Source organism: Ammodytes marinus, assembly GCF_949987685.1.
Source record: "Ammodytes marinus genome assembly, chromosome: 10".
Classification (NCBI taxonomy): Eukaryota; Metazoa; Chordata; class Actinopteri; order Uranoscopiformes; family Ammodytidae; genus Ammodytes; species Ammodytes marinus.
Window position 1 is genome coordinate 22,930,637 of NC_137214.1, and position 25,331 is coordinate 22,955,967.

Sequence of the window (25,331 nt, forward strand, 5' to 3'; positions counted from 1 at the left end):
GAAGAACACACACAGACACAGACACACACACACACACACACAAAGAGACACATGAGTTACACCATCAGCGACAGGAGCTGTGTTTGATACATTTACTGTCCTGGCACTGTGGAGGTTTTTCTTGTAAGAGCTGATGACTATTATAATGTGTTTGTTGCAGATGGCAGCTTCAGATGATAACATGGAATGCAAAATGTGAAACAAATCATAATGATGAGAAAAAGTAACTGCTTAACATTACTTCGTATTATCCAAGTCAAATGTAAGGTTAACTTAATCGTTGAATGTCAAAAGTAGTTTCATCGTTCAAAACGTCCTAGTATTATGGTGTATGTACCAAATGGAAAAAAAAGTGCAACAAATCAGCCTCTCTTGTTTTGTTTTTTTCTGGTTGTGCCATTATCTTAATTTACACACAACCTGGCACAACATATGTTGTTCCCCCAGGCCAGTATTTTTTATCTCATCACAACAAACATAGATATATTTCTGTCCATTGGAGGGCGCTGCAATGCAGAATCCCTCTCATGTGAGATCAGAGCAGAACTGAATTTTCAGAGAGGTGCTTCTCTTCACAGAGTCATGTTACATCTGTGATTTCAGTGGCTTTGAAACTTGTGTCTAGTTTCAGTATAATTGCCATTGTTGTGTCTCAGGCAGGTGTTTGTGATGACGGACAGAAATTCAGCCCCATGTCTGTAACCATGGCAGCCACAGAGACAGAGTGAGAGAGAGAGAGAGAGAGAAAGACAGAAAGAGAGAGAGAGAGAGAGAGAGAGAGAGAGAGAGAGAGAGAGAGAGAGAGAGGGGGGAGTGGGGGGACAGTCTTGTTCACATATTTTGTGTTTACCAAAATGAAGATGGATCCCAGCAAGGACACTTTCTCTCCATTCTACATGATCAATCCAGTGCTAATTTGCCTCTAAGTTCATCAATATGACCCTGTTGCCGTGCCATAAGGTCAACATCTATCTTGTTTAATTAAGCAAGAGACATATTTCAAATGACAAGTCTTGCGGTGATAGTCAGGGGTCGTTTTCCAAATCAGCTTTGCATGAATAAAAGATGGGTTAGTTGGCACATCAGGAGAGGTCAAGCCTCGGTGGGGGAAACAGCTGTGTTGTTGGGTGATGTGTGTACATTTTCCACCTATAGTAAATCTCTCCAACATCGCATATACATGGTGTAGGGTTGAGCCGGAATCTAAAGAAAACCATATAACTGCACTCTCACCTATTGCTGTAAAAAAAATACATACTTACTGCAGTTAAGTATTCAAATCTGTGTTCATTTTTAATCAGCCATTAACACACACTACAGGTGGGGAGATGTCAAACGTTACATTTGTTGAAGGAGTGTCAGTGCTTTAGACCATCTGGACAGCAGCAGGGTGTTTTAAAAAAGTTACATTTGTTGCAAGAGTGGCAGTGTGTCACATGATCAACAACAGTGTTTGATATCACATATTATCCTCGTATCTTCTCTAGAGCAAACCATAAGAATATTAACATGCATTAACATGCAAAGGTGAATACATTGTTACACTTTGCACTGAAGCTTGAATGAAATGCTTTAACTTATTCAAGCTGGGGGGCAGATTCCCACTTGGCAAGGGCGAGAAATCAAATAGCTATTCACAAAATGCTCTTTTTATAGAAAATCCATCTTTGTGGATTTGTTTACACTCACAACAGTCATCTCTGCATATCCTGTATTAACCGTTCTAGTGCCATTATCAATAAATAAAGTTTTTTCTCCATAAAAGATGTTACATATTCTTTTAAGGTAAATAAATAATATGGTATTATAATTGTCAAATATACAAATTCATATTTTGTATGTAAGATAAAGATAAATGATACAATAACAATACTTTATAATACTCATATTTGTCAATGTTCGCTTTGAAATTCAACGTTTTAGATAGATAAATAAAGGGTAGTGAAAGATAATCACAAGTATACGGACCAGTACACCACATTAAAGAAGAGAAAGGTGAAAGGGAAGAGGGCTCGGGCGTACAGGTCGACTCTTTTGGCGGCGGAGGGGATGACCGGTTTGGGAGGAGGAGGCTTCTTCTTGCCCTTGGTCAGGGATTTGTCAGAACCGATGGCGTTTTGGATTGGCTTCCCGTAGCAGTTAAAGTTCGACAGCTCAAAGTCCCGAGGGAGCGAGCCCACGATGCTGAAGTCGTTGGTCCGCAGGTCTGACTTGGAGGTGCACACCTTCTTGCATCGAGTCTCCGCCACCTGAAAGCAAGACAGTATGCGTTTCAAAAAAAATTTTTTTTAGTTTGCAGCTTTTATTCTGAAAGCAGTCTTCTTGCAGACCCTAATAAAGTGATACCAGACCAAACTGGTTTTAAAACTGAACGACCATTTCTACAACATGTCCTACCAAAAAAAAGGTCTCTCAAAAATGTTGATAGTCTTATTTGGTTTTGTTATCCTTTACTGATTTAATACCTGTTATCAGATGTTTCAATCTCTCCGGAAAATGGGAAAAAAGTTTCAGGATTGGGGTTTCATAATGCACTTTAAGAAACACCCCAAGGCATGGTTAAGTGTCTCTGACAAGATAGCACCAACAACTAAGTATAGACTTGCATCTATTAATATTCAAATGAATCTGCTCTCTATTTACTTTCCTTGCATGTGGATGAAACTGCACAAATCACCATGTAGAAACAGACTCTGAATATTCTACAATCGTATAGTGGAAAAAGATAACTGAATGCTGCACTTTACTTTTTGACACATTGTAAAACAAGGTTGTGTATGTTAACTGTATTTTGCCTCCTGAACGTCACATCCGCATCTTAACAGTGAGGAAGATTTAAATGAGGCTGTTAAGGATTGTTGGACTTGACTAAAAACAGACAAGACTTTGAAAATCCAGTCAAGCAGCTGTTTGATCTTAGAGTTTGGACCTAACTCATGCCGATAAATTAACTACTGTTATTTTAAAATAAAAAAGAAATATACCCTGAGCCAAAATAAGATTTACTTTGTGCTTTACAATGTTGCCTAATATGGTACATACTTGCTAAAGCGGCAGACAACTGGTGCTAAGAACTATCAGAAAAAGGACGTATTTTACTGTCACCCAAAGAAAAAATCCCTTTCATCAACTTCCCAGAAGGCCTGCAGGGGGAACAGGATCTAATCAGACTATGGATGCACTGAAGTCATTAAGCTCATTAAAGCTCCATTATTTTGATTTGGTTTTGACAAGAAACCCCATTAAATCTCAATGGAATAATGTAATCCTCTCAAACCACATCTCTGGACTTACATAGACCTAGATGTAAATTAATTTCAATTTGGCGCACAATTGGAAGAAACAAACAAGCTTCATGCCTGATGCACACCTGGGTGTCAGACTTGAGTCCCTACTGAGACGTGTTTACAGTAAAGTGTGTCTTAGGGACAATGCCAATTTTTAGTGATGGGAAATTCCGTGTTTTGCATTTAGATTAGGTCTTTATGCCAGAAAATGTTTGATCGGGAACATGCATTGTGTCATTGTACCGTCTGTTACTGTAAGTGGGAGGTTACTTATCATATAGGCTATGAGGAATCATATACGTAATACAAACACAATGCACACTTTCACAATGCAGCTGAAAAAGCACAATAATTTAAATGCTATCGGGATAAACTACTGCAACAATAACCTATGGAATACTCTTTATAATTTGGTTATGGATATGAAGTAATACATTTATTTAAATGAATATAATGTATAAAGGACAGTGGGTTACCACAAGGAAAAACACAAATTAAATCGAGTCAGAATTGCAAGCAAAAAACTTAGGCCTGAATTAACATCACCAAGATCAGTGAAAAGCAGAAACAGAAAGATAAGTCGCCTTAGGACCCCAAGCTGTTTCTGCGTCATTGTAATTTAGATTGTGTGCAATGATTATTTATTTATTTTAGGGTGAATATGTTTTGCATTTTTATAATCATCAAAAATGCTGCATGCATGAAGTATACCTTTGCCATGGAATTGGCTGTTAGCTGTTTGCTACACCAAAATAGCATTATTTACTTTTTGCAAATTAAAAATGTTGCAAGTTCAAACTGTAAACACTGTAAAGGCACAGACAGCAATCATAGATTTATAGAATATTTTTATGACATTTTGCCCCCTTTCTTAGACAGTCACTGTGTTAACACAGAACATATTTGAACAAGGGATGTGTTGATTTTATGGTATGCATGCATCTTAACCAACTTAGCAACAAGAAACCTCCAAAAAGTCAAAATTGTTGATTGTTCTATCTGATATTGGCAGGCCAGAGCCCTTTGTATGGGGCCACAGCAAAAGTTTAATTTACTAGTTAACCCCGCTGTTTGCTAAACAAACAGGGCTTAATACATCACCTTGTTCATTGCTCTGATTGGTCGTAGTGCTATCCAATTGCGAGCAGTGGTATTTGAATTGCATGCGTAGGTGCCGCCCCTTGAGTTGGGAAGGTCTATTGATCGTGGCCAGACCCTCTATCATTCTAGTGGGTCTGGATTTCAAGGCTATGATTTAGATGCATTGTGGATTGACTAAGTACAGATATGAAGTCGCTGCTGTAATGTTATGTAGCACACATACATACCAAAGCAGATCCACTGACGTGCAAGGTGCTGACATGAAGCGGCGTCCCTCCGGTCCCATTGACCGTGTTGTTCTTGCCGGCGGCGATCTTTAGAGCTTTATCCTTGGCAGCCATCTTGGCCTTCTCTTCCTCGATGCGCTTGGGGCTGTTGAGCATCACTTGAACCACAGCGTACTCCACCAGCGAGGCAAAACCAAACAGCAGGCAAGCGATGAGCCAGATGTCGATGGCCTTGACGTAGGACACTTTGGGCAGCTCTGAAGCCAGGGAGGTGCACTCAGAGGACAGAGAGAGCACCGAGAGGATGCCTTAACAAAGAGAGGAGACAGGTCACCTTGTCACTCAACAAAGTTAGAGGACGTTGGATGAAAACAATTATCTTAAATTGTTACTTTTCCACACAATTTATGATTTGGTTTAGTATTATTGCTACCACAGAACACTTAAAAAGAAAGATGCTTTGAGGATAATACATTGTTCCGAAACAAAACACTTTAGTCATTGCATCATACAAATGACGCAAACTTTCTCAAATGCATATTTCCTTTTCTTTTTTTTCCTTTTTCTTTTTTTCTTTAAACAAGCATTTTACCGATTGAGAAAAATGCTTAACCTCCTAGGACCCGAGCTCTTCCAGGGCATGCATTTTTTATTTCTCTTTGCTATTTGGGCTGATTGGGACCTAATGAGTATACAAACCAAGAATTATCTTTTTACATGATGTAGTTTCTGAGAAAAATGATGTCCACATATGAGGACCGCAGTTTTAAATCAAGATAAAACACAATAAAGTCAGAATTGAGTAATCATGAACAAAACTCATTTTTTGGTGCCTGAACAGAGCAGCATTTTTCCTGAGTGCAAAAACAAAATGAGAAACAACAATTGTGCCCCTTTGAGCAATATGGCTCATTAGAAAGGCTGCTAACAGTTGCAGGAAGACGTATATCCTGAATTGTAGCCAGAATCCTGGCCTTGACCCTGGGGATGGTAGTCAAAGACCTGGCTTTGGCCCTTGGGTTGGTAGTTGGCAATCTGGCCTTGGCCCTTGGGTTTGTAGCCAGAATCCTGGCCTTGGCTCTTGGATTGGTAGCCAGAAACCTGACCCTGGAAGCCAGAATCCTGGCTTTGGCCCTAAGGATGGTAGCCGGAAAATTGGCCCGGGTAGCCAGAATCCATAGCTTTGGCCCTTGGGTTGATAGCTGGCTATCTGGCCTTGGCCCTTGGGTTTGTAGCCAGAATCCATGGTCTTGGCCCTTGGGTTGGTAGCCCGAACCTGGCCCGGATAGCCAGAATCCTGTCCTTGGCCCCTAAGGATGGTAGCCGGAAAACTGGCCATAGCCCTGGCCCTTGGGTTGGTAATCAGAGACCTGGCCTTGGCCCTTGGGTTTGTAGCCAGAATCCTGGCCTTGGCCCTTGGGTTGGTAGCCAGAATCCTGGCCTTGGTAGCCAGAATCCTGGCCTTGGTAGCTGAAAACATGGCCCTGGTAGCCGGAAACCTGGCCTTGGCCCTTGGGTTGGTAGCCGGAAACCTGGCCTTGGCCTTTGGGTTGGTAGCTGGAAACCTGGCCTTGGCCCTGGCCCTTGGGTTGGTAGCTGGAAACCTGGCCCTGGTAGCCAGCAGCCTGGTCTTGGCCCTGGGGATAGTAGCCAGAAAACTGGCCTTAGCCCAGGCACTTGGGTTTGTAGCCAGAATCCTGGCCTTGGTCCTTGGGTTGTTAGCTGGAAACATGGCCCTGGTAGCAAGAGTCCTGGCCTTGGCATTAGGGATGGTAGCCAGATAACTGGCCTTGGCCCTGGGCCTTCGGTTGGTAGTCAGAGACCAGGCCTTGGGCCTTGGGTTAGTATCCGGAAACACGGCCCTGGTAGCCAGAATCCTGGCCTTGGCCCTGGGGATCATAGCTGGAAAACTGGCCTTGGCCAAGGCCCTTGGGTTGGTAGTCAGAGACTTGGCCTTGGCCATTCGGTTGGTAGCCGGAAACCTGGCCCTGGTAGCCGGAAACCTGGCCTTGGCCCTGGCCCCGGCCCTTGGGTAAGGAGCCGGAAAACTGGCACTGGGGTTGAAATTTACTGAAATGTACTCATTGTAACTGTAAATGAGGGCAACCTAAGTGTCTCTTGAGTGAAAAGTGAAAGGTTATTGATTGATTGATTGATTGAAAACATATAAAAATGTTCCACAGAACTAAGTCCCGCTGTCCACATACAAGGATTTTTCAATAAAACTAACAGAATGAAGTCCTCCCGTCCACATATGTGTACATCATTTTTAGCAGCATGGTAAATTGTTACAATTACTAGCTTTTGTAAATGTTTTACTTCCATAACAAACATTGAACACTTTTATACATATTCTGAACAAGAATCAGCCATGAAATTTGATTAGATTTTTTTCTTGGTCGAAGTTTGGATCAGGATTTTCCATTTTGGGTGTGATGAACTTTTGGGTGTGTTGTCGGCCATCTTGAATCTAAAGTATAATGTATTATACTCTTCTGCCACCACTAAGTGGCAGTATAATGTCCTTGTATGTGGACCCCAGGCCCTTTTAGAGCAACATTTTGCATTGTGGTCTAGACAGCCCAAAAAGTTGATGTCCACACATGATAGTGATAAATAATAATAAAGTCATTAATAAAACAAGACGATAAATCTAAAAGGCATTGTATGTGAACTTCGATTAGTAAGTAGTTAGTAATAATTAGTAGTAAGCTTCTGATATTAGTGGCACATTTCTGTCCAAAAATGCATTGAGGATCAATTCCCAGCTCCAGTTAATCATGTCGAGTGAAACCATGATCGTCAGCATACACCACTTAAGAAGTAAGTGATATTTTTTGTTAATATAAGTGTTAAATCCCTCTTTATTCATACAGCAATAACTCAAATAGTATATGCAGTTCATAACACAGGTCTCCCAATCATTTGGCTTTGCAGTTATTGCCAGATACAAGTTTGAGTATCTATCTGTGTATCTATCTATCTATCTATCTATCTATCTATCTATCTATCTATCTATCTATCTATCTATCTATCTATCTATCTATCTATCTATCTATCTATCTATCTATCTATCTATCTATCTATCTATCTATCTGAGTTTTTATCCAATCAGGAGACAGAGCGCTATAAAGAGGCGGGTCTCTGTGCCGTGAACGATGACTCGCTGCTCTTCATCGCAGCACTATCTGACGAAGACGGCTACACGTTCATGTGGTGGTGCCTGCAGTCACTGACAGGAAGTTAGCTAAAAGGACCATATCACTTACTTCTCCTTTAAACATGGAAAAAAAGCATGTTATCCACCTACTCCTTAGAAGAAAACAAAACAATAAATGTCCTCTTTGAAGCACAAAACATGTATCTTCAAGAGGGTATATATGCTCACATTCACATTGGTTTTCTGGGGACATGAGTATAGTTCACACATGGTTCAGGATTTCTAACCAAACTCCTTCTCTCTCACAGGAAAAAGAAGGCATTATCATCCTGGAAGGGCAACGTATTATCAACGAAGAGAGACACACATGAAAGGTCGTAATACTAAAATAGCTTTGTTTCCCCATGATCCCCAATGACACACTCAGCTGCATGTACAAAAACTGGTCTTTGTATCAGACAGAAAATCACCTTTCAGGTTTTTTATTTATGTTATGTTTCCGTTATTTGGAAAGAAAACACACAGAAACACACATTCCCAGTTAAATGAACACATGGGAACACACACGCACACACACACACACACACGTGCATGGACACGTACACTGACACACATGCTTACACACGTAGCACAGAGCAATAAATGACAGTACAAACCACACCTGCATGCTGACTGACCTGCACTGATCCCATTTAGAGAGAAGTCAGAGGAGGCTCCCAGGACGAGACGGTGTGATGATGGGATGAGTGTGGTGATAAACAACTGGAGGGAGGATGGAGAGAGGGAGGCAGTAGACGACTGGATTGGGTTAAAGCGGCTACGAGTAACATTTAAATATCTTTTAAACAGCCTCATGTTTCCTCTCATAATCATAAATTACCTTTAACAGCAAACGAGACCATCACTGCAAATAAATACGTTTTTATATAGTTTTTATTACTGTGTTTGGTCTGGTCGCACACCCAGTCCGATTTTCGTTTCACGCGTGCATGCTCTATGGTCACATATCCATATTGGTCGCAGAGTTCAGTGTGGCGCAGGAACGCGATTTGAGAAGCCTATCCCTCCAGGTGAGGGAAGGGGAGCGGGAGCCTTGTTTGAGACAGTTATTTGTCGTCATAATGACTGATAACGGGGCTGAACCATCAAAGAAAAAAAAGAAAATGCAATGAAGAAAAGCTAAAAGGGAGAGTGATAGGCGGGCGGTAGGGCGTTGCCAAGCAACGTATACACAATTTCACGGAGCGAACCTAGACTGCAGTGTTTACTCCTAAATGAATGAGCGGTAGCCTACTAAAACAAAGTTTACTTTGCCTCACCAGCATCATCAGATGACCATTATTCATCGGAAATAGTCATTATTTACAACAACATAAACACATTACCTCATTGTGATCCATACTAACTGCCGTCTCTCGTTTATTCGCTTTGTGTGAGGACACGGAATCTTTCAGCTCCGTGAGAGGTGACACTGCATCAACTCATTGCAATCAAGTGTGTGTGTAGCACTGACTGGCATTAGTTGATGCTGTGTCACTAACCACTCTCACGGAGCCGAAAAGAGTCCGGTGCCCTCACACTTTCAACACACGGACATGCACTATATTGCTTCCTGATCATTTGAATCTCGCACGCCCGGCACGAGCTAGAAAACAGCTTCACGACAGCTGGCGTCGTAAAAATACTACCGCTTTTGTCCAAAGGGGACGCCAACGTGCCATGTTACTCGTAGTGGCTTTAACAATGGATTGTGTTTTCCATGCAGCTCTGAACACACACTGGTGCCCCTGTGATACTGAATGTCGGTGGCACTGACACGTGACACACATGTTGACTGATTGAGGAAGAGGAAAATGAGAAGTGGAATGGACATTTTACTAACAAAAACAAGCTTTGTCTGAGTTGGTGATATTGTACGTCAATTTTACCAAGTGCATTGACTCATTTTCATAAGTGATTTACATGTTAGTGCATGTACCTCCTTTTGAGAATTGCTTACCCTTTTTCACCATGCTGTGCGAGATCAAACTAGGAGTGTGCATAAAACCAACACTGCAAGCAAGAGGGACAACTAGAGATCGCTCATCTGTGTCTTGCCTACCATTGATTCAGAGTGTTAACAAAAACATGACATGCATTAGACACCACCAGTACTGAACCACTATTGCATCTCCTCTGGGATCAGGCTATACACCGAGGCCACAGGTCCCGCGTCTACTGCAGCCCATCTGACCGAACTTTCTTCAGGTGAGACAAACTGTGTGCCTCTCTGGTTAAAAAAACAGCAATACTCCTACTGGGCACATAATTAGTTTAATAGGGATCAGGTGTTCCTCCTAGGCCAGATGAGTGTATCATGGTTTCCCTTGGCCTCTCCGAATAGTCTTTTTTGAATAAGAAATGTATTTTCCTATCGAGATGACCCGGAAGTACTCGGCGGATAGGTGATTCGAATTCTCAAAATGCTTAGGAAAGGCATATGAAAGGAGCCTCGATTCATCCTTTAACCCTCCTTTAGCATAGGTTACTCCAGACCAACCTATGCGAAAGGAAAGGAGATAGTGGTATCCCATAATCCTTTACGGCGCAAGATTTAAAGCAAGAGGCCATCGCCGGAGTTTACCGACTCTACACAAATACGAACGAGAGGTAAAACAGAAGAGAGGAGAGGAGAAGGGAGGAATATTTAACTCGGCTAAAACAAAATACACCCCCCCCACCACACACACACACACACACACACACACACACACAGGCTAAAGATAATAAAGAACTCATAAAAGACCAACATCAAAATAGTTATTTTCGTAGCACATAATTTACACCATAATAAAATAAAATACCAACTTCACATTTAATGAAGTTACGGGGGGCAGTTCATTTCAACATCAACATAAGTGTAGCCTCTTTTTATTCCACATGTGAATTGGGATATATGGGAGTGATTCTCACTCTGTTGGCGACAACCTGATTAAAATCAATATGAAAAGAACGCATGGATCAAACGAGCGCTTGTTGTAGTACATTTTCGGAGAATAGGCTAGTGTAGTTTCACGCTACTGACTCATGTCAGCAATACTCGCCGTTGCGCAATGACTTCGGTTAGGAAAAGTGGAGTCGAATTCATTTGAAACAGTGCTGTCTATTCCTATGTTCGATAGGAAGCACCTTTCATCTCTCCTTAACCCCGATGACGTTTAGGGGTTAAGGTATAGGAAAGGAGGCTTATAGGTTAGGAGATTGGACTATTCGGAGAGGCCCCCAGTCTCCTAAAGAACTCTTGTTGTCCAAAGTGATTAGCCTGTGCTAGTATTCTACAGTATAATTAGCTGCATATTCTAAACGTGAGTAGCTGAAATGAAGAAGATGTTTTGTAGATGTATTATTGTTAAAAGCAGGAATCACATCATAGTTCAGCAGAAAGAGTAGGTTGACCAAAAAATCAAATCGAATTAGCTGCACTAGATTGCTTTTTTAAAGCACTAACCTACCTAAATCACCACTGTGGTGGGTCCCATCTGCCAAATATAGCTATAATCAGGGATTTATCACATAACGAAAACAACACTAGACATGGCACCGTGCCTGACACATAAAGTCCTTCAGAGTGTCAAAGTGATTGATTATGTCATACTACAGATTACTACAGATGATTGGGGCCATAGTGTCAGTCATCCCTAATATATATATATATATATATAAATCATACGGTGGAGTTTGATCTGATATACCACAATGTTTTCCCCCTGGCTTTTTACAACTGGATTCTTTCTAACGAAATTAGGTCCAATAACACACACACCCACACACACACCCACCCACACACACACACACACACACACACACACACACACACACACACACACACACACACACACACACACACACACACACACACACACACACACACACACACACACACACACACACACACACACACACACACACACACACACACACACACACACGCACACACACACCTTGTGATCTACTTTTCAACGATTGCAGCTCACCCTGGCTGAAAAGCACATGGAGATTTTCTGGATTATGTGTATGGTTGAGCTGGGATATGATATAATTGATCAAATAATGCATACCCAAGGGGACCCTGGCAGCACTGGCATCAGGGTTGATCCAAAAGGACAGCCAGGAGAGGACTACGATGAGCAGTGTGGGGGCGTAAACACCCATCATGTAGAAGCCAACCTGTCGCCTTAGGGTGAAGATAACCTCCACACATGTGTAGTACCCTGCATGAGGAAGGAGACAATGGTCAAATGCCATTAAATAACTTCAGTGTAACCATAGAGGACATTCCATACTGACAGAATTGATGAGGCCATTGTGTTAATAATCAAAGGGCAGGTCCTTTTAGTTTAAAATACACAACCCTCAAGTGTGGGTCTCCATAGGAACCCCTGATGAGACAGTCCAGTCTTGCAATGACCACAACTCATGATCCATGCTGCAATTTCACAATGTTTCCAGAATGGAAGAACATAAAAAACTTCCGTTATTATGACTTGTTGGAAACATTCTGCCATTAAGGCCCACTGCTAGCCTTTAAGTCACAGTCTTTAGTTTATTTTTTAGTGTTACATATCTGCAACAGTTCATAAACCCGTGGAGAATTTGAAGACATCTTCGACATGAATATGACTTGAATATTTTTTCTATTCTATGACTTATCACAGCCTGAACAACATGAAACAGCATCAGACTAACTTGTCAATTCTAATACATTGGCCTATTAAGAGTTATTTGGTCTACAAATGTGAACTCACGCAGATTTAAAAGAGAGCAAATGAGACTCATGGCCTTGTACTGACTTGATCTATTAAGCCAGGATAAGTCGGTTATCTAACGGCTTAAAATAACGTCTGTCCACACCATTAGTGATAGATCGTGAAAAAAATATTAAATGGGGACTATTATATAAGGATGCATAAGGACTTTAACATCAGCTCAGCTAACCTTATTGAAGGCTGACATCTATTTGAGCTCTCAGAGCGGCATATTCAAATGTACTTGCAATTGATAATGTTTTTCACACTGTAGAATAAAACAGTAAAACAGTGGAGCCTTTGCAAACTTATCATCACATACTAGTTTGTTAATAGATCCCAGGTACTTATACTCCCATACACTTTCAACAGTTTTATTGTTGACATAGCATGGGAAAAAACAGGAGTTTCTTCTCAAATCAATGATGGTTTATTTAGTTTTTCTTTAAATTTAAAAATGTTTTGAGGAATCTAAACAGCAGTTACGAAGGTGGTTAATCTCAGCTCTATAACAGCTAGTTAGTAAAAAAAACCTGGTGTATCAGAGGTGCATCATCCTCAAGTTATATCATAGCTCAATTATCCTGTTCAGCAAGTATTTCTTTGAAATAGTAAGAGGACACAACCTTGCGAGCCCTCCAGTCAGTAAGTGTGATAAAACAATTCAACTCAAAAAACATTTCATGAACACTGTGGTTAAAACTACTGGTTTTAAAAGTCATTTAGATGAGAGGGATTTGTCTGTGCAGTGTGTTCCTTGCTCTTTGAGGCTGGTCGGCAGGTCCAACGGGATGGTAAAGTGGAAGGGCTGTAGTAATATTTAACTAGCCCGGGGATCTCAGGCCGAGCTTTATACAGCGTATAAGGGGCTGCCTGTGTCGCAGAGCAGGCTCCAACCAGTCCAGTACACAGAGGTGATCTTTGTGTCTGACTAGGTTACTATGGCAACCCCGTTAAAAGGCTGAATGATTGCCAACAGTGTTCCTCCCAAGTGAGAGAGCACTGAGGTCACAGCAGCTCAGTTGGCCGATAAAGATTTTCCATTTCACAGCAAAATGTTGTTTTGTACTCACATTGGTCAGACTCTGTGTTAGGCACAGTACCAACCTAATTTGTAGTTGTTCTAGTATTTCATTACAGGAGCACTCTTTTTAGCCCTGCCAGTATCACGGGGAAAAAAAGCCATTGTGACATGTCATATATTAGGCTGGGTGTGTTTTATTTCATCCTACCTACATCCAACCAAACATATTTGAAATATGTATCTATACCACACACAATATCCTAAACTTGTACATGGTAAACAAACCTATGTGGGATAGAAAACCAATGATATCAGTTACACTGCTTGTTGTTCTGCTATGATAATTCAAAATGTCTGACATGACAAAGGTCGATACATTTAGACTTGTATTATTATCAATGAATACTATTATTGTATGTGCTGTCCATTTGGCAATCACCATTGCCAAAAAAGGGCACAAATAATATATTTGGCAGGACATCGGTCACTTAATGTGAACACTGTGTGATATCAGTTGACCGTTTGATTATAAACCAGACCATCTTTGCTCTCTATTATAAACACTGTGCATCTCCACACAGTAAATTGATCCACAGTTCATCCAAACAATATTTTAAGCCATTTAGGTTTTAATAAAAATAAAGCAAATATGATCAGATGTATGGGGCATGCATACAAATGCAAGCAATAGAGTAAATCCCGGACCAATATAACACAAAGTAAATAGATGTTATAGTGCCCAGGGACTGTTTATGAGATGTAATGACTTATGACATGAACTGACTAGACAGGAGAGAATACATAAGCTTCTGGCAAATGTAATAATGATCAGGGCAAGCAGCAGGCCCATGCACATACTGATGGGGTCTGAATTATTATTTTCTTTCCTAAACTTTGAGCCTTGTTCAAAACAAAATTTTCTAATTTCAGAGAGAATAATTAATGGATGGATGAAAGGGAAGCCAAAAGATGAACGACACTGTAGTCCAAAACCTTGTTTAGCTTAAAGGCATTGTGGTTGATAGAAATGCAGGATCAAGTAAGATTACTGGTGCAAAAATTCTTCACTCTGCTGTAAGTCTTCAGTTCTATTGAGTGCATAGTGCCAAACTCAAAAGGGGATACCATAGCTACTTTTACATAGTACTGGCTTAAAGAGGCATTTTAAATTATTAATGTTGAGTGTTCCTTCTAAAAAAGGATGTTTGAAACTTTCTGTGTTTAAAAATAGATGTCAAAAAATGAATTCACGACACAAGGACAGTACCTGTTCCCGCATAGAATTTGGTGCAGTTCCCATAATCAATATCTTCCTGTTTGATGTCAAACTGTGGCAGAGCGATGGCGTCCATTTGCACTGGGTCTCCTGTCTGCCACATAAACTGCAGGTCGTCTGTGGTGTAGCCAACTGGATAAAAGAGTTGTGTGAAATGTGAAAACTTCATACACATAAACTAACATCTAATATAATAGAAACTACATTAGCGAGCGTACACGTGTAAATACACATGCAGCATACTGTATTCTGTATTCACACATACTATTGGCTGGCTTGTTAAGCACACTCACAAATAGAAACATACAATCACGAGTACAGAAAATATAATATTAATGCACACAGACTAGCGGGAAATCAGTTGCGTGCGGCAAACAGAGGAAAATGGCTTGAAGTTATTTTATCTGGGTTGCTTTGTAAACAAGATGCAACAACCACAGTTGGGCTCAATTAGCTGGGAGACCTTCACAACGGCTTTAAAATATGATGATTTATTCTATTTATCTAAGTGTTTGCCACTAAAAAAATTGGCTCTCAAACACAAGCACAAAGCTTTCATTTACCCCCAAAACAACTATTTTATAAAAACAACAAATGTATTCCCGACACATAAATACTGTATCTATCGTATACCAATAAGCAGATGTGTTGAAGGCCAATTAAAATCACATCTACTCAAAAGGAAGTAAATTGGTGAAATTAGTTGAAAAATCCGAAATGCTGCTTTATGTCTCAGGGGGTTAGAAGAACGTGTTTGATTGACATGCTGCCGGAGTGCCACTGCTAACAAAGTAATCAGACGTATACAGTAGTAACGACCACACCAGCATTTAACTGACCCCAGTGGCATTATCAGTTATGTTTAAATGCTGTTTATTGTGCTGGAGCCAGCTAAGCAGCTAATTGGCATTCTATCCTGCAAATGGAAATGAGCCGTGTGCTTCTCCCTGGTGTGTGTTAGGTCTCTCGTTCAACAGGCTCAGGTGCAGTACAAGACGTTTTTTCATGTTAGATAAGAAGGACACTTTAGTAGTGGTTAGAGCCCCCCCCCCCCACTCCCCCTCATGGTCATTCTCTGCATGTCATTCCCCTCTGTGCCCCATTTAATCTCTGTCTCTCCAAAAGCTATCCAATAAAGCATCAACATGCCTAAAAAGAATCTTAAAAAAAGAAGGACACTTTAGCAAAATCAAATATTAATTTGTTCCCTTTTTGTTTTTTTCAGAGCATATGAAGTTTCGATTCTAACCAGAAGTGCACCAAGCAGTGAAGCAATGTATTCTGGAGCAGACCAAAGCAAATGCAATAACGTGGTTGAAGGTGATATGGTTTCGGGAACACTCACAGCTTTCAAGTTGCATTTTACATCTCTGTGTGTCCATAGGGAACAATGTCAGGTCCAGCGGGCAGGAGAGGGTGACAGACAACCTGGAGGAGGATGAATGAAAGTCTTCAGTTTTTTTATCATGTCATGTTTGCATGACACTAATATAACATTGTATAACATCGACGCAGAAAGGGAAAACATAAAGAAATACCCAGGGAATCCTTACAAATAAGGGGAAAATGCCTTCCCTAACTGATTGAGATACACACAGGATAAACTAATCATTGCACATCTGCAGGGCATTAACACAAATTATTAATTAAATCATTATCAAATTAGGGTTAAGCAAATGATTTATTTAGTCTTGTTTATACACATACAAGCTGCATTAGGCAAGCTTGGACTTTCATGTAGCCTGATTATGCATTCTTATTTTGTTTAACTTGGCACTTTATTTACCCTTCCTGAAATCATGTCAATTACTACTAAGTGTAAGTGCACTTAGAATAACTTGTACCGCAGCCATTATCTCTTCTAAACCTTCCGCAAATTTGTGTCACTATTTTTAATAAATGAAGCCTTGTAGCTAGCTAGCTACTTGTCAAGATCATGTTGTTGTTCCTGTCAGTTAAGCTCTGATTGGTTAATTGTTTCTCTGTGCAAAGTGAATCATTAAACACATTTGAGATCTAATTTCTGTAAGTATGAATATTCCATGGCTTTAAATGCAATCATAACATAAAACGCACAGTATATCAGTTGAGTGTAGGTTCAATTTCAGATACACAATGCAAGGCAAACACTATTTTAGTACATTTTGAAAAGATAATTAGTGAAGTTTATTGTTTTTTTTTTTTAAACTTACTGTTTGGATGATTTATAACTTTTAAAAGACAATGTTTCTAGAGGAATGACATAGCTTGGACAACAATTGGAGCATGTTAACTAACTGTGATATTTAGGGTAAACATTCCATTCCTGGGGGCTGGAAATGGGACATAAGTTATCTTTTGATGGCATGCAACTTTAAAAATATTGCCAGAAATTGGCAAAAAAAAATAATAAAAAAAAATTAGGAAAGAAAGACAATAAAAAGTAATAATTCAAGATTCCTTACCTCATACTGATGAGGACGTCTCCGTTACGGAATATAAAGAGGAGAATGTTATCCTGCGTGACGTCGTGAAAGTTGGCGCTCTTCTCGTTGGCGAAGAACAGGTCGGGCTTCCACAGGCATTTGAACATCTTGGGATCGACTGTGAGAGAATCAGACTTGAAGTCGGTGGGTAGCTTCAGCCTGGGGTCGTTCCAGCGCTGCCTCAAGAAGATGTTGACTCTGTAATCCTGTTAGGTTACAAGAACAGAACACAAGCACAAACACGGTTAATGTCACAATCACGTTGATACTGTTGGACACACGAGTTGAGTTTGCCTTGAAGGAGATTCGTGACCGGAAGGTAAATTTGCTTAATGGTTAGTTTTCTATCTACATTGTCCTTTTATACAAATGTAAAAAGGAATGAACTGAGGTGGATGGTTATATCGTCGTTTTGTTTTCGCGACCTGTGGGCACTGGTCAAGAACAAAATAAACATAACCCCATAACCCTGAAAGAGCCAATACAGGCATTTCAAACCCCTACTACTACTACTACTTTTTTTATACAAATGATTTGATATGCAGTTAAATAATAGGTAAAAAAAAATGTGCCATTAGTTAACAGCTTTCCTACACTGGTTTTTAAAGAGAATTATTCATTTTTATAGTGTCTGTATTACGGTTATATAAGAAAGTTAATGTTCCATGAAATGGCTTGAAATAACCCTGAAGTATTCTGGTGGACAAATGAAAGCAAAACCTGGAATGGAATACAGCACTTCAAGCTCAGTGACAGGTTACATTTTCAACGTTCTTTCAAGATATGTATTATTATTTTTCGGTTCATGACAAGCAGCATTTTATCGAAGCATTCATTTCAACAACAACTTTTAAGAGCCCACTTTAGCTGAGTGTAGAGTGACATTTCACAGCTGCGGTGAAAACACTCTTATGGCGTCTACTTTTAAAACAGTCAACATGGCTGCACAGTCCATGGGGTCAAAGGTTATCAACACAGCAACATATGATACAGAAAATACCTCATTGGATAGCTTATTAGTGAAGTCTCCACATTCTTATTGGTGGGAAAGTTATGGCGTTCCTCAAGCTGATTGGGGAACAGGTGTTAGGAAAGTCTATTAATGCTGAGAGTGAAGATGAAGGCCGTGTAAAATAAAGTTCCCAAAATACCAGCTGTATGTGTTGGTTGGTGTGGGTGTATTCCTGGGTAAGAAATTAATCACCTTCCGTCCTCTTCATTGTTCCCATGCTGTATTATATTGGTAGACTTCTTTCATTTATTTTTGGATGCGGTAGCTTATGTAGAGTTCGCTGAAAGCCAACATCTGTTATTGTTCATGCTCTGCACTCAGGTGTTTTCTGATTCAAAATGGTGTAATTCTCTCATATTCTGAGGGCACAGTGGACTGGAGGCTTTCAATACATTCGCAGCAGGGCCATAATGGACCATGACAACATTCCCATGTGTGACTAATATTTGACCACGAAAAAAAGTTTTGTCATGATGAAATGAGAAGAAATAGGTACTCGATGTCAAACAATGGAAATAATGGGACTTCTAAAAACATGTTTACAGTACGTGTTGTTTTTCCATCTAGAGAATGCAAATGAACTAATCTCTTAAAACCACACATTAACCTATAACACACTGGATATGGTTTAAACTCAGTTACCTTCTTAGTAACTTAATCTTGTTTGGCTCTTTGGGGTACAACGCCACAACAAGCTACCTCCATATTCTTGTGAAATGTTGGGCCTTTTCCCCCCAAGTTACAAGTTATTGTTTTCCTCTTTCTGGGTTCATCTGTGCGCAACCTGGAGTGTCCCTTTATTCACAACACATGATCCAGCCATATATAAAATGTGTTTGCTGATAAATATTGTATTGAGTGAGCAGAGCGGATGCTGGCATCTGGCATAATTTGTTTTAAAGTGTATCTACATTTTTGTAAATGCTTGTTCACTGGTTATACATTCAAAGTACATCGGTTGTGTTTCCTCTATCTACAGCCACTTATTCTAAATGTCAGTGCATTTACTCACATATAGCCTAAAGTAATACAGCAAATGAGCAGAGTTCAGCTCCTTCTGTCCGTTTTCTTTTCTGCTAAATTAGAAGGAAACGTTTCACACTAGAAACCTGTCCTCGGGACCAACACCACACATACACCTAATTAGCACATACACAAACAGATGTTGGTATTATCCTGTTTCACCCTATTCTCAAACAAGTTATAGCAGCGAATTGTGCAAGTGTTGTGTATACAATTTTCTTATCATACTGTGCACATCCAGGACACAGAGAAACCCTACTTTTTTTGGCAGCAATGTAATGGTATACAGGTCGATGCACAATACCTACGAGGAGACAAGGAACCACATGAATGTTTTATCCCTCTCCTGTTGTCTATGCATTATAAATAGCCAGCAACTATTTTAAAATCCCAGCACTGTTTCTATCCACAGAGGTCTTGAGACGGTTTATAAATCCAGCCCTTGAATGTGCTTTATGTCCCTGCCAGCAGTAAAGCGTTTTGGGAGGGAGGGGAGCAGCAGTGGTCAAATGGTTGATATCTTATTTTGGAGAGCGAGCCGTCATTTCAGTACAAGCCTAATTTACGACTCAAGTGTCCAGACTAGTCCTAAAGCGACAGCCTGAATCGCTAACCGCCGGTTCTTCTCTGTCTGAAGGAGACACTTCCAACACCTTTGCCTTTCTGCAAAAACCAGACAGGGAAATATATCTTCCTCTGGCGCGCTATCAAGCTGCCAGGGCTGCGTTCGATTTCGTAGGAGAGATTTAACACAACAGCTCGCTGTAAACAATGAGGAAAAAACTCAAGTCTGAAGAAGCAGGAAAAATTGTCTGTGATTTATTTAAGCCAAATTACTCATGCCTCTCCTCATGCACACAACCATAAAAGGAAAATAGATGGTGGTTAGAGATGCTGGGGTGCTGGATGGTGTTTGGGTGAAGGGGAGGTGTGCAAATGATTAGGGAGAGCTCCAGAGTTTCCAGACATCAGATACCCCACGGAGTGATGAATTGAAGGGGGGAGAGGTGACCAGCTGTCTCTTCACTTTCATTTTTTTTTCTTTCTTTGCCTTTTGTCGGGGCACCCAGGGGAAAACAGGGAAGACAGAATTTGCCATCTGGGGGTCCCACACACACACACCTCTCTTTCTCTGTCTCAGTCTTGGCTCGCATTGTCTATAGGCCTTATCTGTTCTATTCTTTTCTCCTGGATTATCTCTCTCTTTCCATTATTCCCTCTCTTGCTCTCTATAGTGTTTCTCTGCTCATCCCCTCCTGTATTCCTTCCACTTTGTCTAATTCCCCAATTGTTAGGGGGACTTTCCACTTCTTCATCAAAATCATCATCATCATCTGAACTGGTCTGTAATTGGTGTAAAACTCTCCACTGGAAGATTTTTATAAGCGATCAACACACTCTACGGATCTGCAGCCAAATAAGTAGATTTCCATGCCATGCACAAAACATTGACACTGCTTCAGACTGAGAAATTGTCCAGACCTGCTGCAACAAGACCCTTTGACAAAGGTCAAAAATGTCATACTTCCGTGTGCCTGTGAAGGCTGGGGTTGGCAGTATTTTCTACAACTGAAAATGGATTGGTCATACATTAAAAATGGCATTTCTTGCGAACCTGGCTGCCCTGCAGTACACAGGTTTGCCTGCTAATCTTATCAAAAATGTTTTCACAAAGGGGTCGCACGTCTTGGAGATCTGCAGGTGCTGTATGCGTTGCCATGGTTTTGTGGTAAGCTGTTCCGTTTTTGAGGAGCATTCAAATTGTGTTTACGTTCTAATCTAAACTAGCAGACTTCTCTATCTGGCATGGATGCCATTGAACAAACAGAGCCAGGGTTTTCACTTTGTGAATGACATGGGATTAGTTTGAAGTCCTGAATTTGACGGCGGTTTGACAGCTTTTGCAAACGCACCAAATTTTGACTCAATTTCAGTTGTAAGCCCAGTTATTCTTGCAAAAAATATTTACATTATACTTCAAGCCTATTATATGGTATGTAAAAATGTATATCAAAATTCTGGTTTTGGCAAAATCAATATTGTTTAAACATGTTGGTTGTGTTCAGTGTGTGTTCAGATCATGCCCTTAAATAAAAGGTCCAACCATGGAGGATTTGTGCAAGACAAGATGTTTTTTTGTGACTGTGCTGCTTGCAATGTATTCTGTGAGAGTGTGTGTGTCTACTGTTGGCATACAACAGTCCATAAAAGCTGCAGAATCAAGTCAAACTGTCACTCAGCACAGGATTCATCGCAAACACTTTGTCACATTACTGAATATATTTACTGAGAGAGAGACACTTAACGAATACTGGCTCCTCCCAGCAGCTTTAAATTAAAACACATCTGAGCACAGCATTTTCAAAACCTTAAGTAGTGAGTCAACTCATGCAGCGCCATCCTTGTGCTTAAACTGCTAACTCGCATTCAGACTGCACTGGCTTTATCAGCCATTAAGCCATCAGATAAATGGGGCATGGAAACTCCCGTCTTCAAAATGATTCACTGCTAAACGGTCTGATAGTGTCTAGAAAACATGCTCGCCCATTTCCCCCTTAGAACTTGTGGGCTTAAGCAGTTTTTCAGCGCCAGTTTGCTGATGCTGATTGTAGGAAATATTGATTATCAATACTGCCAGGCTGCAGGGTAAAAAAAAAAAAAGCAGTGCATTCTTACCATGGTGGTTTCCTGGATGGAGCCAAAACTGTTGATGAAAATGTTCACTCTGTCTTCCACAGGAATCCCTGGATGAAGAGAGAAGAAAAGAAGAGGGTTGTAGTATTGAGCCTACCGTGTTCTATAGCTGCTTTGCAATTAGAGGGGGAATAGCTGTTGTGCTTGTACGTTATAGTAAGTGTCAGTACGCTTTGTAAAACCCTGCAAGTCTTTATTTCTACATAATTGTACCTGGGGATTCAATTGATGGTGTTTGAGAAAGACTTTATCAACATTGCCAAGTAATGAAAATCCACTCTCATCCCCTTTCTTCTAAGCTATAGCGCTGTAAAAACACAGACATTTTCTCAACACAGCCCTTTCTATTAAACTGATACAATCCTTGATGAATGCAGACTGCTCACCCCGCTTTGAATACATGATTTACCTTTGAGGTGTTTACAGGAGGCTCAGGAGTTTGGAATGATGAATACTATCAGGCTATATACAACATAAATGTGCATAATATGGATTTAGCGTATAATAGCTCACATCTTCTCCACATTTTAATGCAGCCAAGCAACACTAAACAATGAAAAGAAAATACTCAAGAAACACTTCTGGTGCTTAGAATTCTCTATGCGGCCCATAAAAGCAAGCTCACCATTTTATAGGGCTCAGGCAAGGTATTGCACAAGGCACACAGTTTTAGGATATCATGCAGGAAGATTATGACCTAGATGTTAATGGACGGGGAGCTTTTTCAGCCCACCCTGAAATCAAGAGCAGATGTTTGGCGGGCGGGACCAGTCAGTCGGTGAGACGGAGCTGATTCTGTTCATAACACTTCAAACATGGATTTCCAGACACAGCTCCTGCCTGCCAAGTGCCAGAGGATAGAACCTACGTGCAGATCAGCCTAATGACTGCTAAGACCATCATCGTAGTGATATAGGCGTCATTGTAGAGACACACGCCTATCACCTCCTTGTTACTTTTCTGGGTCGTTTTTGTGAGAACTACAGTATGCCTTGTACTCCCTATGGTGTGACATTTTTCAGTATACTGTAAACACTGGAAATATGGTTCACTCCCAAAACTGTGTGTGTGTGTGTGTGTGTGTGTGTGTGTGTGTGTGTGTGTGTGTGTGTGTGTGTGTGTGTGTGTGTGTGTGTGTGTGTGTGTATCAATCACAACTCATGCTATCTTCAGCACATCAACCTACTGTCACTATGTTTTAGTACATGTTATAAATTGAAGTGTAACATTAAATTCAATCACATTAATGTCTCAAGCACCATCTCTGCAAATCCCTGTCTGCGCACCAAGTGTGTGTGTAATAAATCTGGAGGCACATAGTCATAGTGTGCTGGTTTCTTTAAGTAGCATGTCGACGCTAAAGCAAAACTGTCCATTTAAAAAGGGGAAGGATGAAGAGGAAAAGAGACTTGCCTTTGAAGTTGGGCCTTATTCTTGGATCATAGGTCATCAGTAACTTGTTCAATATAGTACTGGTTGTATTTTCAGGGACTCTGGCCAGTTCCTCAGGTGACAGCTGTCTGCAAAAAAAAACATGACATAGGGAACTTAAGGCACGATTACTTTAGCTGGTCAAATTCCTGGCATATGAATAGTAAACCCGCGTGTACTCTCAGATTAAACTGTAACCAGACAGCGCTACCCGTTAAGGAGTAAAGTCTACAGCATGGATAGATACTCAGTGAGGCTTTACTTAAGCGTAGCTGTGCTTAGAACATGCTAGCATGCTCAAAGTGACAATGCTAACATGCTCATGTTTAGAAGTTAGTGTTTGAACCCTGGGTGTAATCATTTGATCAAATAGGTTTTGGTTTGTTCAATGGGTATTTAAAGACACAGTGGGTCAAATGCTTGATACAATACTGTAACGCTTGATCTATCAAGAAAGTGGCCATTTTCTCTAACCAATTTTAGTTGCAAAGTAAACAACAGTAAACACTATTCTTCCCCATTTTGCTAAAAAGAAAATGTGTTGTCTTGAAAGAAAAATACCCTGAAGAATCGGGTCACTGAATGTAACATGTGGGTGGCAAAGAGTATGAATGGCATGTCAAGACAAACAGTTTATCTTTTCTGCAGTGCAGTGTACAATAAAACCACTTATTTGTAGAAACCAAGTGAACATTTTCCCTTTGCATCATCCTGCAAAGAGAATAAGTATAACAACACATCTGTCTACTGAAAACTAGCAGGACATTAGGCTGTGACTTTCAAAGACAAACTTCATTTGTTATTTGAGGTTGACTGATGAAAAAACAATGGGCCAGAGATGGGGAAAAAGGGGAGCACTGGATCTGGCACACACACGCACACACAAACCCACGCACGCACACACACACACACACACACACACACACACACACACACACACACACACACACACACACACACACACTTCTGGAAAAGGAGAAACAGAAAGCCTTCCTTGTGGGTGGCAATGAATTCTCCTGCCAAAGAATTTCCCCTTCTCAAAGCACTTTACATATCATTATTTAAACCTTATCGTGCACTGAGGATGAGTTAAAGTGCTCCACAGGAATGCAGCGTGCGGGGTGTGTGTATGTTATGCGGTTCCCCTGATCAAAGTGAAACACATAATTCCCCTCCACTAGACCTCAACTTTTTTTCTATTTCTCTCTCTCTCTCTCTCTCTCTCTCTTTTTAACAGACCCCTCTGAAAACCTCAAGCATAACAGCAGAAACTGGAACCAAGTGCTTCCCTTGATCTAACGGAGGCATCCTCGGCACTAAACACGAAATATGCAGTACAGCCTACACACTTGCCAATACTGGGATGACATCAAACTGTTTTTTTCCCTCATTTCAGGAAGTTTCACTGTCGAGTCCATTTGTTACCATTTTAGGAAGTAGAGAGGGTAGCACGGAGACAATGGGCCGTCCAAAAGCATGTTAGGGGTATATTGGAACATATTTGAACGATGTCTTGAAAAATACAGTCATATATTTAAAATGTCGAAATTCTTTTGAACATACAACCATCTTGGAACTATAAAGTTAAAAGGAACTCAAAGCAATATCATGTTGAATCATCATCACTGTACCTATTACTGTCTACATGAGGAACATCTGTTATTGTGTCTGGTGGTGGCAGCCCGTGGTGTGGTTTTATCCCTTTATACTTACGATGGACAGTAAACCTGCTTCTCTTTCTTCTTTCCCTTCTTTGTTCCTTTTTCTGCCAATCCTCCCTCCAGACAAAGAGAGAGGAGCAGGAGAAAGATGGCGAGCTTCTTAGTGCCCATTCTGGTTCGAGTAGA

At 40.6% G+C, this 25,331-nt stretch overlaps 1 protein-coding gene across 1 annotated transcript; it reads right to left on the reverse strand.

The window, feature by feature from the left end:
- Positions 1–1,952: 1,952 nt before the first annotated feature.
- Positions 1,953–25,331, reverse strand: glrbb (glycine receptor, beta b; the record flags this gene model as incomplete). The annotated part of the gene is made up of 9 exons (XM_080036184.1): positions 25,198–25,331; positions 23,467–23,573; positions 22,036–22,103; positions 17,304–17,530; positions 16,205–16,287; positions 14,851–14,991; positions 11,873–12,025; positions 4,634–4,923; positions 1,953–2,249 (listed from the first exon to the last, which is right to left on the reverse strand). Exons 1-9 carry the CDS (start codon positions 25,314–25,316, stop codon positions 1,953–1,955), a joined length of 1,485 nt encoding a protein of 494 aa, XP_079892310.1. The 5' UTR covers positions 25,317–25,331.